Source organism: Notolabrus celidotus, chromosome 13, assembly GCF_009762535.1.
Source record: "Notolabrus celidotus isolate fNotCel1 chromosome 13, fNotCel1.pri, whole genome shotgun sequence".
NCBI classification, from domain to species: Eukaryota; Metazoa; Chordata; class Actinopteri; order Labriformes; family Labridae; genus Notolabrus; species Notolabrus celidotus.
The window spans coordinates 22,589,028-22,606,291 of record NC_048284.1 but is presented as its reverse complement, the minus strand read 5'-3'; the positions used below and the strand labels follow the sequence as shown (position 1 = coordinate 22,606,291).

The 17,264-nt window shown below is 40.0% G+C and overlaps 1 protein-coding gene across 2 annotated transcripts in view; it reads right to left on the bottom strand.

Annotated features, from left to right (window-relative positions):
• The window catches only part of pak7 (p21 protein (Cdc42/Rac)-activated kinase 7), a 103,052-nt gene that overhangs the window by 45,121 nt on the left and 40,667 nt on the right, over positions 1-17,264 (bottom strand). For both annotated transcript variants that reach the window (XM_034699980.1, XM_034699981.1), the window contains exon 2: positions 3,490-3,713. In XM_034699980.1, coding sequence (XP_034555871.1) covers positions 3,490-3,713 — 224 coding nt within the window. The remainder of the gene's footprint in view (positions 1-3,489; positions 3,714-17,264) is intronic.

Below are 17,264 nucleotides of genomic sequence, written 5' to 3'. Positions count from 1 at the left end.
ATCATCATCATCTTTATGATTACCACCATCGTTATCAATGGCGCTCCATAGCAAGAGGGAGAAAAAAGTAAACATGCTGCTACAGTTAGTCTCCTCATGTCTGAGGAGGAATCATGCGAATGAAGGAAGAGGAGAGTGGAGATGAGGCCTGAGAAAAAAGACTCTGGCAGAGAAATGTAGTTATGTCATGTGTGTGGAGTCATTCTCAGTGTTTCTCCCTGCTCCTGCTGACACAACACCTCCACCTGAATGCATGGAAGCAGGCAGCGGAGGAGAGATGTGGAAACAAAACAGTAAGGTTGTGACTAACCAAAATGAAAAAAAAAGAAAAAAAGAAGGGGGGTTAAAAACAGAAGGGAAGAGGAAGTCATACTTTGGGCAACGGCGTTTCAGATGACCGGACTTTCTTGGGAGATATCTGTGAAGAGAGCAAGAGAATTATTTTCTTGTTTCCCCCTCTTCAGAGATATCTCCTGTGGCATATTGCTGTTCTCTGTTACTCTGTGGATGTATCTTTCTGTCATTGGCATCTATTTGTGTTTCCTCTGAGACTCAAATTAAGTAAGCCTCATGATTAATGCTCACATGCTTTTTAGTTTTATAGTGTGAGATGCAAGCAACCTATCAGCATAAAAAATAGCTTAACGTTTGTGTGAGGGTTGAGAGGTCTGTGAGTACAATAAAGGTTAACATAAAAAGGTGTAAGCAGGTGTTGTAACACACACAGGATTTGAAAACTGAAGGGCAGTGGGTCACACATGCAGTGTGATGGGACCACAGACAATACAATGAAAGAGAGAAAGCATTGTGTGTAAAATACAGTCTCTGTGAAGACCCCTGAGGCCCATTACAACCTCTAACACCTTACATTTAATGTTCTGCTACAGCCCATAGAAAGGTGCACAGAAATTGTTAACATTAATTAGTTAAAGCCCTTTAGACAAATGTGTCAATGTGTGATTATGTTAAGAAGAACTGATGAACAACAACACATCAGAGGAGACACTCAGAAGGTTAGGAGACAAGAGGAGAGGAGACACACAATCACAGTCACAGAGGGGTCAGAATAAAAAGGAACATCAGTTTGTATTTGGGTTTTAGTGAAAGACGTTAAATAAAGCACTCTTTTTAAAGCTGCATTAAGCATTTTTGACCAGCAGGGGGCAGACAGACAGTGTGTTTATCAAATGCTAAAGCTAACAACTGTCATGTCCCACTCTAGACATGTTTCCAGCCACCTGCAGAGTGTAGTGCATCATAAGTCCCACCAAATGTCTAGGACATAATCTATAGCCCTTCCACAATGTTTACATGGCGGCCATTTTTGTCTGATCTTACACTCATGTCGGGAAGCTAAAATACATTTATATTGTCAAACTGCTAATATTAATTTAGAGAGTCATCAAAGGATTTTCATTTCCCCAGCTCTTAAGACAAAAGCATCTGTAAAGGTAGCATACATTTGAAACAATATACAAAATAACATAACTGACAACTCATTAGCTGCAGGTAGGCAGCATCTAATGCTAGCTTTCAAACACATCCTTGCCAACTATAATGGGAAAATGTATTATAAGACATGATGTACTGTCAGATTCCATACATTTATACAATTTGCAAACCTGGAACACAGCAGGGAAAAATTATAACAGCGTTTTAGTTTACTGCCACGTGTGTCTGACAACAATGGCTGCTGTGGGAAAATGACGAGGGGTCGCTACAGATTTCAAAACGTATGATCTGGATCAATGATTTTGGGGCTTTTTGTTTTCTTTGACAAGTAATTAAAAACCAAGACTAAGAGGACACATCTTAATCTTCTACTAGCTCAAGTGGCGCAATTCAATCTGTGTAAAGCTGCTTGATACTCAGCTTTCTATTCTTTGAACCTTTCTGCCTCAGTTCCTGGTGGGAATGGGCATCAAGAACTGGTATTTTGTGTTGCCTGTACATGATTGATACTGCAAACAGTATTTAACATTAATTTTCCATCATTTTTGATGTCATTTTCATTCAACAATTTAATCCTAATGTAGCCCGGAGCCATCAGATGACAGACACAATATATGTAAAAATGTCATTGTTTCTTATGAGGGTAGCACTGGCAACCTCGCATAACACAAGCTCAGCAGTGCAGCGTGTTAGACTGCTTTAGCGAGCAGCTAATGCTAACGCCACTTTTAGCGTTACTACTAAAGTGGTGGTGGGTAATGCTAGCACTGCTGATAGCATTACTGCTGGTATGCCCTCAGTGCAGCCCCCAAGTCTCAGAGGCTCTTATAGTGATGCTGCAGGAGGGATTAGCGAAGAGACCAAACCATTGTGAGTTTTCCAATTTTGTGGCCACAGAAGGTAGACTAAAAGTCACATGGAATCTGTAACATCTGTTCATGCCATTTCTTCATTTTTTATTATTTATTTATTTATTTATTTTGGGGGGGAGGGGGGTATTTTAAGTATATATATATAGGCAGCTTTATCTGTATCGATACAAGTATTGATAAAATCCTAATGGTGCCCTCCATTGTTCCTAACCTCTGAATTTTGTAGTCGGAGCACAGACAGCTTGTCACAGCTTGATTGTAGCTTTATTTTTCTATTTGGTGAGACTGAGCTTTACAAGGTATTGTGCAATTGTGGCTGGTGTTGGTTAATTACAGTAGAGCCACATTATTAAACTCTGACTGTTAAAAGCTGCAAAACCAAAGCAATGTGCTAAAGGATGCTAAAGGCTACAGAGATCTAAGCTAGCTTTTAAAGTGAGATCTTACAATGTTTGACAACCTAACGCTAATGTGACTTCAAATGAATGGTCATTGAATTTTCCTTCATTTCCAAAGATAGGTATAAGTCACCTGCCTTAAATAAATCATCAAGTGACCTGGGGAAGAATTTAGTACAATGTTTCTGTCGACATACATGAGGAGTTATTTCTTGCTCTTCTTTTGTTATTAAACCACTGAAATATGGAATGACATCATAAAAAGTAGTCTAAAAGTATCACAAGTAGAATGGAATCATAGCAAACTGAAACAATATGTCTAAAGTAACAAAGATACTGGTCCAACAGACTCAGTGTTACTTAAATATCACAAAATTGCTTAATGCAGATTTAAATCAGATTTACAGAAATATAATTTATAAATAATGACTGTAATTGCAAAGGTTTGGGCAATTGGAATGGTGTGAAGTGGCCAGATGGCACCAGAGAATTATCTATTTTTCCTCAGAAAAACACAACAGAGTGTAACAAGTGGAGGATGGAGGGGTGAGATACAGTAACACTAAAGAGAGAGAAAGATATGCAGAGTGAGAAGACATAAAAACTAAAAGGAAAGAGATTACTTTTACGATGGTGACAGGTAGAAATTAGGGTGCAGATATGAAGTAAAGGAGCAAGAGAGTCACAAAGATGTAAGAAAGGCGGTAAGACAGAAAAGGATAGAGATTTTTCCCCAGTTTGATGCCCTCTGTCCATTCACACTCTACCTTCATTGGTGCCAGCTGAATGGGGGTGATGTAGGAGGGGTCCACCATGGGCTTAGGTCTGTTGGCAGTGTCTGCCAGGAGGCTCTGCCATTGCTGTGGTAGTCCGGTGAACTTCTGCTCCCGCGGGTCAAAGCCCGTGTGGACCCGGTGCTCAAAGTTAGACGGAGCTGAGATCTCCAGCCGTTTCTTCTTCTTCCCAAACATGCTGGAAAACCCTGGCAAACCTGGAAAAAACAAAGAAGACAGATACAGAAGAATATTCTCACTGCAGCTCTGATTTAATAGCTTTGATGTATTAAGTGCAGTTGAAACACATTACTCCACATCATCTTTAATAAGATCAATAGTTTTATCTTAAAGGACAGAGCAGTTTTTGTCTTTTAGAGGATTTGCATTTTGTTTCTCAATCTGTGCTCCACTTCAGCTTGTTTACTCAGTTATCTTGGATTCATCTTATTACAAATAACTGTATATCAGAGGTGTGAGACTACATCATGCTGATTAGATATGTATAAGTTATTTATATCAAATGCACTTTTTATTTTAGGCTATCACACTATAGGATCACAATATTAACGTTGTTTCAAGCACCAGAGCTTGAGCAATTACGTATCAAAGTTTTGACATTTAATTAGCATGAATTTTTCAAGGCTACTTATAGATGCCATTTAGTTGCTGAAATAAAAATGTCATCCACAACCTTTTATAAGTCTTGCTAAATGTCATTATTACAGTGATGGGCTCTAGTTTTCATTAGAAGTAGACATGGACTGCAATAATTACTCACAACCATGTTCTCTAGTCATTACGTTACACAATGACTACTTAATATTAACAGCTTAAAAACTGTGAAAACAGACACATATCAAGTTGAACTGCACATGCATTTTTGTAATGACATTTCAGTTCACAAATACTTTTATGGTTAATGATAAATAATGTTGTATGGGTTGAAAATACCCCTGCTATAATTAATGCAAACAACAAGCTTAATAATAATTGATTACATTGATTTTGTTGATCATTTGTGGAGATTTGTAGAGAAATATTGGCAGAGAGAACAGCAACAACTGAAGCTGACAAAATATGGTTCCGGATCTTAAATATCTCACCAAACATTTCTCACAAGACTTTTTAATTCAAATACAGAACATTACCCTCGTAGATGCCCCAACAGCAAATTACATTCAAAATCAGGCAGTAATATGAGATAAAAACTGGCTGAAAATCACTCTGGTTGTTATAAGCTAGTATGGCAATCAATTAGGTTTGCCTGCCATGCCCTGAAGCTGCACAGTTGAAGTATGCCAGATAAGTCAGACAGATTGGCTGCTGTAAACTGAATGTCTGGGGATGTTTTATGTTGTGATGTGCTGTTATGTACTTTGCAACTCTGCAGCCTGCTAAGCTTAGCATTATAACGCCGCAGGAAACGGAGAAGAACAAGCAAAAATGTCCAAATATGCTCAAAAAACCAAGTGTCCACTTTGGTTATGTAATATAAACAACAGAAATGAAACGATGCACTGAAGGGAAATAAATAAAGAAGAAATACGATGCCAAGTTCAGAGTGTGGTTTTTTTTCTGTAAGCCTTGATAATGATCTAGAATCAGTACACACTGAGGCGCATCATGTATGGCAGCTGCTCCTGCTGGTACTTTTACTCCACCACTCAGTGAAACGGATTTGTAATCCTAATATGGCATTGGTAATTTGGGTGGATGCATGATGTCCAGTCACAGGAACAAAATGTCATGATGTTGTTGGTGTTTCTGTGAATGGAGTCTATTGTGCTGTTCTTTTCTAGAAGGCATTGTTCTCAGGCAAAAACAAAGTCGTTCTTCTTCCCACCACCCTCTTCTTTCTTTCTTTGTCACCCTCTGTTGAGGCTTTCACACAATTTGCTGTCCATACCAAATATTCATCCTCTTACATAAGTGAATATAACCTGTGCATTGTGCAAACAACAAGGAAGAATCATTCAATGAAACAATTACATCAAGAGGTCTAGAAGAGTAAAGAGTTTAAAATTACTTTTTTTTTAACTGAAAAAAAAATGTTACCCTATAATCATTTTTCCACCTATTTCCATCATGTGCACAACCTGTCATTGCGCAGTTAACATATTTTAAGCTCCTAGCTTGCTAGTCGTGGGGTTTACTAAAAAGTCAGTTGCTAGCTTCAACTGGCTTTTAGCTAAACCCCACCTATTTTCATTGTCTGAGGGCATACTGTACAGTATTAAATCTACCACTTAGTAATTTAATGACAATTATTTCAATAACTTGATCACACTGTGCTTTCCCTTTTCTAGCTATGGCCGCAGATTGCTTAAATGACTACTGCTGCTAGCAGGTTTCATCAGCTCTAGCTAGCTGTGAAAGTAGATAATAATGCTAACACTGTGAGCTGGTTTTAAAACTTCTGTCTCCAGGTGATACTTTTTTACCATTCAGATGTATATGCTCAAAGAGGAAGACCTCTTTGAAAGGTCTTAAATAACAACAAATGTGATGGTTTAACATATTTATAATCTAGTAAAATAATATGAGGCTAATGTTACGTGTTTCCTTGGGTACAATAATGGCATCCTCACTAAAGGATGTCTTTGAGTGTAAAGCAAGATGGCTAGTCATTTATTATGAAGTAAAAAACACTATTGTAATAAACCTTAGAGGATTGAATCCTTGCTAAACCAAAAGGAACGGGTGCTATGTTAGCATAAACTCATTAGACTTTCCTTTTAGCTCCTACACAGTAGATGATCCTCTTAATTTTTTAACATAAACTGTCACCGCAACAAAATATCATATTTTTCTAATGAGATGCCCCGTGTCTTTGGCATGGACACTTAGTAACTGTTGGTAGTAGGCTTATAAGTATATACTAGAAAGATATGCTAACATTTCTGTCGAATGAAGTGAAGATGAACACCATGTTTCGATCCACTCCTTTGAAGTTCACACTTTTTTTAATTTTGGAAAGGCCACAAGAATTCTCAGAAATCTTCAGACGCTAACTTTTTTTCAGCCCCATGCCCATGAATTTAGAACGTGTTCATATGTGTCAGTATGAGGGAATAGCCAAAGTAGAAGGTCAGCTGTAGATGTAGAAGCATGCTGGTAAGGCAGTGTTAATGAAGTATGCATGTGTTGCTGTGCACTAAGTCTGTATTAAAGAGTTAGTTAGACTTTGGACGTTGCTGCACCTCTTGAACAGTTACAATGTCAGAAGTCACCAAAGTGTCTCTTACTAACTGTAACTTTAAACTGACAAGGCATAAAGATTTAATCACGGAAATCGTTCCCAATCATTTTCTTTGCTGCCCTGCCGGAGAGCCAGACAGACCAAATTACTGGCCTAAAACAGGAAAGATAGAGAGATAGTTTAATGGGGGGGAGAGAGAGAGAGAGAGAGAGAGAGAGAGAGAGAGAGAGAGAGAGAGAGAGAGAGAGAGAGAGAGAGAGAGAGAGAGAGAGAGAGAGAGAGAGAGAGAGAGAGAGAGAGAGAGGGTGGGGTAGAAGATAAGAAAGGAAGCAAGAGTCCACTGGAGAGGTTAAAGAAACAGAAACAGAGAAATGGATGGTTGAAGGAAACAAAATGAGGAGGAAGAAACAAAAATGTAAAGAGTCATGCAGAGAGGGTGGAAGCTGAGCAGGCTTAAGGCTTTTGTGATGCATAGCACAGCACAATCATAGCACAAAAGATTATTATGCAGCACACTGCTGCCTTTGGAAAACTCAATACTGGATCAAAAAGGTGTTAAATCATAGATAGAAACCTCATCCCACAGGCCTGTTTACACAACTCTGCCCTCTACCCTGCATTCACAGTTAGCCTTGGTTTACACTGTAAAGATTTATTGCATAAATTCAAAGTTGAATTATATCATAAAGCTATTTATTAAAAAGAAAAAAGGAAAAGGTTTGTGTACTATCAAAGCACATCACTTCCTTATTCATATTGATGTGATCTTAATTCTTGTGTGCAAAACATTGAGATGTATCTTTGAACTTTAAAAGTGTGAGTCATGTATGAGTCACAAGCAAACTACATCACAGAGCAGTATGCATCCTACACCAAGAACTTCCACAGCAGGATGTCAAATTGTAGCCCTAAAGGGCAAAACAGTGTATCTTTGAAAAATGTTTTATGCAACTATCGTACGAGATCTCCTTACTAGTCATATTGTAATACAGAGTTAGAAATGCAGCTGTCTGTATTTGGAGAAGCACTTGAAATAGTCAATTTGAAAACTGAAACATGCCAATATAATTAACAAAAGCTAAAATAAGGCATTTTTGCATTTTTGGGAATGATTGGCACCAGTGGAAGTTGTTAGTAGCTGTCTCTCCTCAAAATTGAGGAGCTATTTTAATGAACACAAAAAAAGAAACAACTATCAGAGAGGTAGATTATTAAACAAACATGTACTTCATCTTTTTTCCTCTGATCAAATGCCTGATTCACAAAAACAAAGTCCTTAAACATTCTCCACAGGTATCCCCATAGAAAGAAACAAATGCCTACAAATTTTCATCTTTCCCCCTTAGTGCTGAGCGATGAAACTCTTATGCAATGTGAAGATGTCAGCAACTCTTTGCACTTTTGGCTGATGTCCACTAAAAACCTGCACACACCAACCCAAGGTTTCTGACCTTGTTACTATTTTCAGCATGTGTACACAAAGTAGGTCCTCCAAGATGAAACACTGACATATAAGCATTATGCTGATTAAAAATGACATTTCCAAACCAAAGTCAATAAAGACAATGCCAAGGATGAAGCTGAAAAACACAAGCAGAAGAGGAACAGACTGACAGAAGGCAATGCGCAAATATTTTGTAAATATCTAATGTAAATTTGCCGTTTGCTGTCACAGCAGTGAAACACACAGTGACTAAACGGGGCTGCATCGCCGTCTTGTGCTGAATCATCAGCTGACACATGCGGCAGCTGAGGCATTTGTTACCTTAGAACAATGTACAAACAAAAACTAAATCACATCCCATAATGCCAGAATCAACAAAGAACCAGATTTGTGTGAAGAAAGTGATAACAAAACTGTTTCTATGTGGTCTGAATGCCTGGAAAGTCTGGAGAAGTTTGCAACTGATTTCCATAAGCAGACTAGTCTTTACAAAACAAAAATCAGAAGAACAAAAGGGTAAATAAAAAAATCAACAATGCACCAATCTTTTTTTTACAAGGGCTGCCAACATTAGCATACCCAGCTTCTCACTTAAAGTCAAATTGAAGCATATTTCATGAAAGGGACAAGGCATTAGCTTACTAATATTATTAAAATGACCAAACTATTATCATTTTGAGTGTTCACAAACTACAGTTAACCTTTAGGGACTTAGTTATATCAGTCTTGTAGGAGCCATATCAGAGTTCAAGGCTACATTAGGATTATTTAGGCTCATCTGTTTAAAAGTCAGCACTCCAGCGTCTCCTCACTTCACTTAGATGGCAACATGTAAGCCAGACTCATCCCAAAAGCACCAAAGTATACGTTCACTACAAATTTTAAAGTTAAAATTTTAAGAAAATGGCTTTTCTCAAACAATCAACAAACCGACTGGTATTATTGCGTTAGCTACAGCTGATAGCATCTGCTTCTGGCAGTCATAATGTCTCCTAACCCAAATAATGATCTTTGGGGCACTGGTGGCCTAGCGGTCTAAGCGCCCCACATATAGATGCTAGGGTCCTCGTCACTGAGGTTCAACTCCCGGCTGGTCGACCATTTGCTGCATGTCTTCCCACTCTCCACTCCCCTATTTTCCTGTCTCTCTTCAGCTGTCCTGTTATTAAAGGCAAAAATGCCCAACAAACAAAAAATAACAATCTTTGAGTTAAAGTTTTTTGACAGAGAAGTTAGAAAATATAATTTTCCAGTAAGTCAGCCAAAAACACAAAAAAGTCCATTTTTGATCACGTCCTTTGGAGCTAGCTTTGTTCTGCTAGCTAAATCTGATCAAACTTTCTCACATCATCCTGTTTGAAGACAAAACTCAGTGTAACGCATGAGAAGTCACAAGATCATTTTAGTATACTTCCTCTTTATGATGGTCAAAAAAAAATTATTGGGCCACTATCTTTCAGGCATTCTGTAGTCTATATCAGCCATTGTGGAATTTGAAACCCCTGACCTGGATTATATGAGATTATTAAAGGCCATGGGGCTTACATTGTCTAGGCCAAGCTCAACAGATAACACACATACAATAACAGATGTGCACACAAATACACACAACATATAGAGGTGCTTGGTCCTGTGCTCCCACAGCTCCATCTTCCTCCTTTGGAGCTTTTAGTAGCGGCCCTCTCACAAACCAGGTTTGGACTGAGATGTACTTGAAGTGTAGAGACCTCAGGGAATTGCCTGCACACAAACGCCAATAAACTACTTACTGCACACATCTCCCCCTGCTGCAACATAAGCACCTCTAGAGCTGTAATTTATGGTCGCGTTGTAAAACACTTTGGGAAGTTTCAGACTAATGCCTGCAAGGTTATTCTGCCAAAGAGTAACAATGTCACTGTGATGAGAAATTGCACCGAGTAATATATGGCAGAGATTATGAAACTCCATTAATCTAGGTGTATGAAACTGGAGTGTCTGTCTGTGAGTGTCTTTTAAGGGTTTCGGGCGCTTGAAAAAAAAAGTTAATATTGTAGCTACTGTCACATTCATTCACTGCTGCACTAGATGCATTACATAACCCATGTACATATACACATATCATGGATTTAACATAATGAACACTAACACAACAGGGAGATGCTCAGCCATGCAGAGAGACTCAATGGTCAGTTTAAACCATTGACTGTATATTAAAGGGATACCACACCTCCATGCCCCTCCCATTGTAGGATATGAAGCCAAAAGACCTCCCCAATGGGTGCTGAAATGAAGTGCTGGCCACAGCCTTTTCAGTAACTAAAATCTGCATTTACCTCACCAATAAACAACAAAAGACCCTTCAGGTTGGTTGGAAAAGGAAACACAATGCGTTAGAAAGTTCAATGTCTCTCTTCAGTTTTCGTTATCTTTCTCTCGCCGTTCCTTCTCTGCTCTAATAATCTTGTAGGGGCCTGCATTTGTCAACAGAGCAGTCAACCAATTATCATTTAACATCATATAATTAATTAAACTAAAATTAACATCTAAACATAAACAAGCATGATTTGAACTACCTTTAATAACACTAAGAATGTTTGAGAAAAAATTATCTTCTGTGTATTTCAACTTTTTAGTTTGACTCATGTTCCATCTGTTAACATGAAGGAGGCAGGGTTTATGACTGCCGGTCAGTAGGGGAGCTCTAAAAAGTATGACTTTACAGTCTGTGAACATGTCTATTTTAGTATACAGTCCATTGCTCCAACCAAGTAATTTGATTGGACAAGAGGCATGTGTGAGTTCTGATATAGGGCATAATAGCACTGGGACTTTAAACTTTGAGAATCACTTCACCTCAGATGTTTTGTGTACTGATAATTATCATGATATCGAACAGTCTTCACCTTGATGATCAAGCTCGTACCTCCTTTCACACATGCCACCAAGGCAACCTTTAACTAACTTGTTGTTCAGGGGTTAAAACTGTACAGATAATTATACTAAATAAGACTAAAAATTGTAGGTCAGTCAAAATGATCAAGAACATATCGTGTGTGCAGCACATGAACTTGTATATTTGTCCACAGTTCAGTTCCAGTCACGTTGCAGATTTTGTTGGGTTGGCAGGGTCTGAATCATGACTCAATAAAACAATAATTGTTATCTATTTTGTTTTACATTTTTTTAAAGCTATGTTAAACTCCTGGATGTTGCTGAATAGCAACGCACCTTAGATCATTTTCACAGCCACCCTAATATTCAGTACAAAACCACTCCCAACCACTCCAAACACACACACACACACACACACACACACACACACACACACACACACACACACACACACACACACACACACACACACATAAAGATACCAGTTCATTGATACCAAAATACTTGAAGGAACCACTAGTCCCAGGGCAGAGATCCTGACTCCCAGGCTGATTTGTCTCTAAACCATCTGTCACCATCTGAGCCTCCACAGGCATTTCCCCTTTTGTACAACACCTCAACATACACACAGACTTTAACAGGAAACAAGGGCTCTATGCATGTGCGTGCTTGCGTTTGTCAATACGCTAAGTCTATTTTTGGTGCCTCAGTGCATGTAACAGTCTGCTGCAGCATGATGCATTCTTGTGTTGTTCTAACACCACATTAATTTTGTATCTTTAAGACTTAAACTTAGAGGCAAAAATTGGTATTGAGAGGCAGCACATTCACTCATGCACAAATATGCAAATTCATTTAATACATAATTAAAATTGCAACAAAAAGGACACAAGTTCCTTCTGATGCACAAGATGAGGGAGGGGCAATGCTCTCTTCTTCTTTCACCACCACAGGGAAGAGGAGGAGTTCTTCATTTAAGAAGAAGGTCAAATTTGATAGAGGAAGAAAACAAAACATGGTGCATTTGTGTTCCATGTATTATCCTTTTCCTGGTGTTCTTGAATGGCGGTTTTACTGGATTGAGTGACAGAAAAAATGCACAAAGTGGTGCAAAATGTGCTCATCAATAATGTCTTGGTTCGCTTCTTTCGTCCTGCCCCACTTTGTTGTGTGCTGTTCAATCCTGTCCCATTTGCATTCTCTTGTTGTCTGCAGACCTTGCTCCTTCAGATGATTTAATTGGTTCAAAAACTTTTTTACACACACATGCATTTCACCTTCCACTCCCTGTAGATGTATTTGTAGAGCAGTAAACAACTTCAGCTGAGGAAGATGCTTTTTCATCTTTGGCACTTTACAACATCCTGAGAGGTTTGTTACATCCCCCTTTAAATCATGAATTTGTATCTCATGACTCAGGATGATCAGAGAGCTGCAGCATGTTAACTTACAGCTCTGATGATGAAGACATTTCATATCTGTGCTCTTACATTTGTGCTTCACCCACATGAAGATATTAATAAAATTACTGCGCTTACCTGGCCAAAAGCTGACGCTTTCTTTCAGCCAATCAAAGTGCTCTGGATAAGCCATGATGACGACAATTAGAGCCTCCTCAGAAGTCAAACTACACTCCTGATAAATCCATCATGCATTTTTTTTCTTTTGACAAGTCATGAAAAATTGAATCCACTGCTCAAATCATGACTTTGAATTTTAAGCTAACGATATCCAAAGGGGAGCGACACCAGTGAAGTAATCAAATTGACAAATCAGGTCAGATCGAGGACCCTCTGCAGCCCCCAGCGAGGTTCTACTACTACTACCAATGCTACCCTGCTGCTGCTCTGACTCTGCCTGCCTGCACGCTCTGATAACTCCCGATGTGAGACACACAGGGCACAAAAAAGTGCCTACGCCAGCAGCCTGGACCAAGGCACGGTCAGACAGCTTAAGCCCGGACCCATCCCATTTCACGTTTATTGTCTGTCTAAGTGAGTTTGACCGGCCGCGTCCCAAACTGAGCAACCCTCTGACCTCTACTGTCCTCCCACTTGTCCGTCTGTCAACAGAGCCACAAAAGCAACAAAAAGTCTAAGTGTCCTCTGAGCTCCCACAATCCACAGGAGGGTGTTTGTGTCCTGGCTGCCCTGTCAAACACACACACACACATGCACCCACACACACAAAAGCATCTCTCCCTGATGCCAGCATGTGTGGATATCAACTTCGGTGTCAAGTGCACCACCACCAGGCGCCCTATCGCTGCCTCTTTCACAGGGAGGAAGACAGATAGTGTGACAGAGCCGATAAGATGGAAGAAAGGGAAACAAACAGCTGGTGCAGTCAGCGGCTGTGACAGAGCTTGGCCATTTGCCGATGCTAAGGGGACATTCAGCGGTGGCAGCCAGGGACGGGCCTGGTGCTAAGGGCAAACACACAAACTCACACACAACACACACAGGCAGTGGCAGGCTGTCAGGATTACATGAGACTTAGAGAGAGGAGAGAGAGTGTGCAGTGAGTGGAGGTTGCAGGTAAATTTCCACCTTTGCAAGCTTCAGGGCAAATCACAAGACAGCATTTAATCAAATATTAAACATTTTAATTTTTGAAGACTGAAATAACTATTTCCACAGTCTGCTCTGCCAGTGATGTCACTGGGATGGTCTGTTTGATAAAAGTAAAAATCATGCCCTTCTTTCTAGACAGTGTGACATTATAAAGGTTGATAACTACCTGTTAATAGCTAAATATCCTTGCAAATAAAATCAGAGTTAATGATTTAAAAGACCTCCATGTTGACATATATGACTATTGGTGAGTTGTCAAATAAACAAATCATCAAATTCACAAGACGTCCATATTTTTGGAAAGATGGTTATTCATACCAAACAATAAACAAAGTTCGCTTTTACACCACTGAACAAAGGACAAATGGGTTTTCCTTTTTTTAAGTGAGCACACAGGGATTGTTGGACACTGACTAAAGTAAAGGGCTGACACATCCTGTACGTCCACCTGCTTTTCTAAATGAAACCTGCCTGCAGTGGAGCAGACATCTGCTCTCAAAGCTATAGAGTTGATGTAGCTCTCTTACATCATTTATCAAGGCAGATCAAATAAATATTCAGTGTCAAACTAAAACAAACACATGATGAACTTCTGGAGTTCAGACAGTCCCATTATTTATCAGAGTTCAGCAGAGTTATCTTTTGAAAAGCACCACTTTGAAGGTTATGTATTTTTTAATAAAACATATCTGTCATCAAAATCAGTTTCCTGTAATAGTAACTAACACTGATCAGCTTAACATTATGACCAATGGCGAGAAAGGTGAATAGCAATGATTCTCTCAATACAACGGTATCTGTGAGTGGTTGGGATATGTCAGGCAGCGAGTGGACATTGGCCCTCAAGGCTCAAATGTTGGAAGCAGGAAAAATGGGCATGGGTAAGATTGGGAGCAACTTTGACCAGGGCTAATTTGTGATGGTCAGAGCATCTCCTAAACTGAAGCTTTAGTTAGGCGTTCCCAGTCTGTTGTGGTCAGTGTCTACCAAAAGAAGTTCATGGAAAGGAAAACAGTGAACTGGCAACAGGATCATAGGTAGACAAAGTTCACTGATGAGCATCCAGGCTGATCAGTGTGATTCAATCTAACAGAAGAACCACTGTAGCCCCAACACCACCTCTACTCGTTTTTCACTCTGCTTCCATCTGGTCGCAGATACAGATCCCCGTACTGTAGACGAGCCCGGTTTGGCAGGAGCTTTGTCCCGTCTGCCATAGCACTCCTTAACAAAATGCCCCAGTAATGTGTCCGGTGTGTATATATGTGGGATTATGTGCACCATTGTTGGGAGGCTGGGTGGGTGTTTATTGCGCATGTTTCATGTATGTATTCTTGTACAGACAGTGACAACAAATTTCCTTATTAAGGACAAATATAGATCTATCTATCTATCTATCTATCTATCTATCTATCTATCTATCTATCTATCTATCTATCTATCTATCTATCTATCTATCTATCTATCTATCTAGCTCAAACAGACGAAAAATGTAATACTGGTTCTGACTGACAGGAGTCTCAACACTGCGGGGTGCTCATTCTGACCCCTGCCCCCTCTCGTACCAGGGAATGGACCACAACAAGTTCAAGGTGTTAACTTGGTCTCACTTACCAAAGTCTCAGTCTAATCAAACATCTGTGGCATTGGTTGGACAACCAAATCTGATCAATGGATATGCCCCACCTTGCAACCTCCAGGACTTTAAGTATCTACTACCAATGCCTTTGTGCCAGACACTACAACACACCATCAGAAAGTCGAGTGGAGTCAAGGTCTTGTCAGGCCAGGGCTTTTTTCGCCCTAACTTAATGTGATGCTATAGAGCAAAGTTTCAGGTGCAGGACCACACCTCAACCATGCCTCTTCCGGCTCTCTTATGAATTCAAACCTATCCCTCTCCTCCCCTTTGTTCTCAGATCCCGCTATCCGCCCTCTGACCCCTTTCCTTTCTATTTTCAGTGTTTCTATACTTATGGCTCTTAAGGGGGGGTTCTTCATCGTGCCCAGGAGCTACAGCTGATCCACTAATAAGCTTCCCCAAACCAGTAACAGCGAGAAGTTCAACGTCAAATTCAAAATCACTATTCCAATCAAATCAATAAATCATTGTTAAATGGAATCCTGTTGATGGTGTGGTCTTTGCTAGTGAAAAGAGGGGTGTCTACACAATATTAGGAAGGCAACCATAATGGTTGATCAGTGTATAAGATGAAATATATTTTAGATTCAATGTCATATATCTAACACAAAACACAGTGTGTCTACAGAGCAATAATATGTTATAAGATCCAGATCATTACACAAAATACTAACTAGACGTCTTTAAATGGTAAGAGCCTAAAAATAATAGTTAAGTTCAATAATAACTTCCATCCATCCATCCATCTTCTTCCACTTATCCGGGCCTGGGTCGCGGGGGCAGCAGTCTCAGCAGGGAAGCCCAGACACTCCTCTCCCCGGCCACTTCCACCAGCTCTTCTGGGAGGATACCGAGGCGCTCCCAGGCCAGCTGAGAGACATAGTCTTGCCAGCGTGTCCTGGGCCTTCCCCGTGGCCTCCTCCCAGTCAGACATGCCCGAAACGCCTCCCCAGGGAGACGCCCGGGAGGCATCCTAACCAGATGCCCGAACCACCTTATCTGGCTCCTCTCGATCCGGAGGAGCAGCGGCTCTACTTTGAGCCCCTCCCGGATGTCTGAGCTCCTGACCCTATCTCTAAGGCTGAGCCCAGCCACCCTGCGGAGAAAGCTAATTTCGGCCGCTTGTATTCGCGATCTCGTTCTTAATAACTTATAGAGACAATTTTCCCAATTTTCAACAAACAATTCAAAATGTGCAAAATCAAAGAGCTGAGGGTATCTTCTTAATATTTTTGTTTTATCTAAACAGTTGTCCAACTAGGGATACACCGAAAATTTGACAACCGAAAATTTTCGGTGCATTTTCGGTTTTAGGCCGAAAGACTTTTATTACTGAAACAACACGGCCAAAACAGAATTTTGTGATGATGCAAGCAAAAACCGCGGCCAGTACGCACTTGTCTGAATAAGGGCCAACATGACCATGGACAGTTGTAACATTTTTTACATTTCTGTCTATAACTTTGAGCTCTTTTAACCCAGTGTGTTCAAACTTCGATACAAACTAGCTTCAAGTGTCTGTCTAAATGGCCTAGAATAGCCTGTGCAACACAAACAGAAAATGCATGGCTCAATCTCAAATCCAAGGAGTGAAATGTTACAACTGTCCCCGGCCTCCCTACTAATAATTGTCATAATAACTTATTTCTGTGTTTCTGTGTTTCCTCATTTTTGAACAGTGAGGAAAAGGATTGGCATTGTTGCCCAATAGAATGCACACTAAGTACTCAACATGGTTGCAGAACATTTTCATGTCAATCAATAAATTGGGTAATCGACCACTTGTTGCATCTCTTAAATACTGTAAAATGTAGATGCATGTGTGGAGGTCGACCTACTGTATCCTACAGAGCTCATATCAACCCAGTTGACCACAGAGCTGCTTTAACATTATGGGATGGCAGAATGTGTTTGATGGTTAAAAAGACTTGAGCAGCGGACACACCCCTCCACCAGCACCACTGGATATAAATACACATGCCACCTTCAAGGGTCTTATCCAGGCAGTCAGTCAGTCAGTCAGTCAGTCCCTCT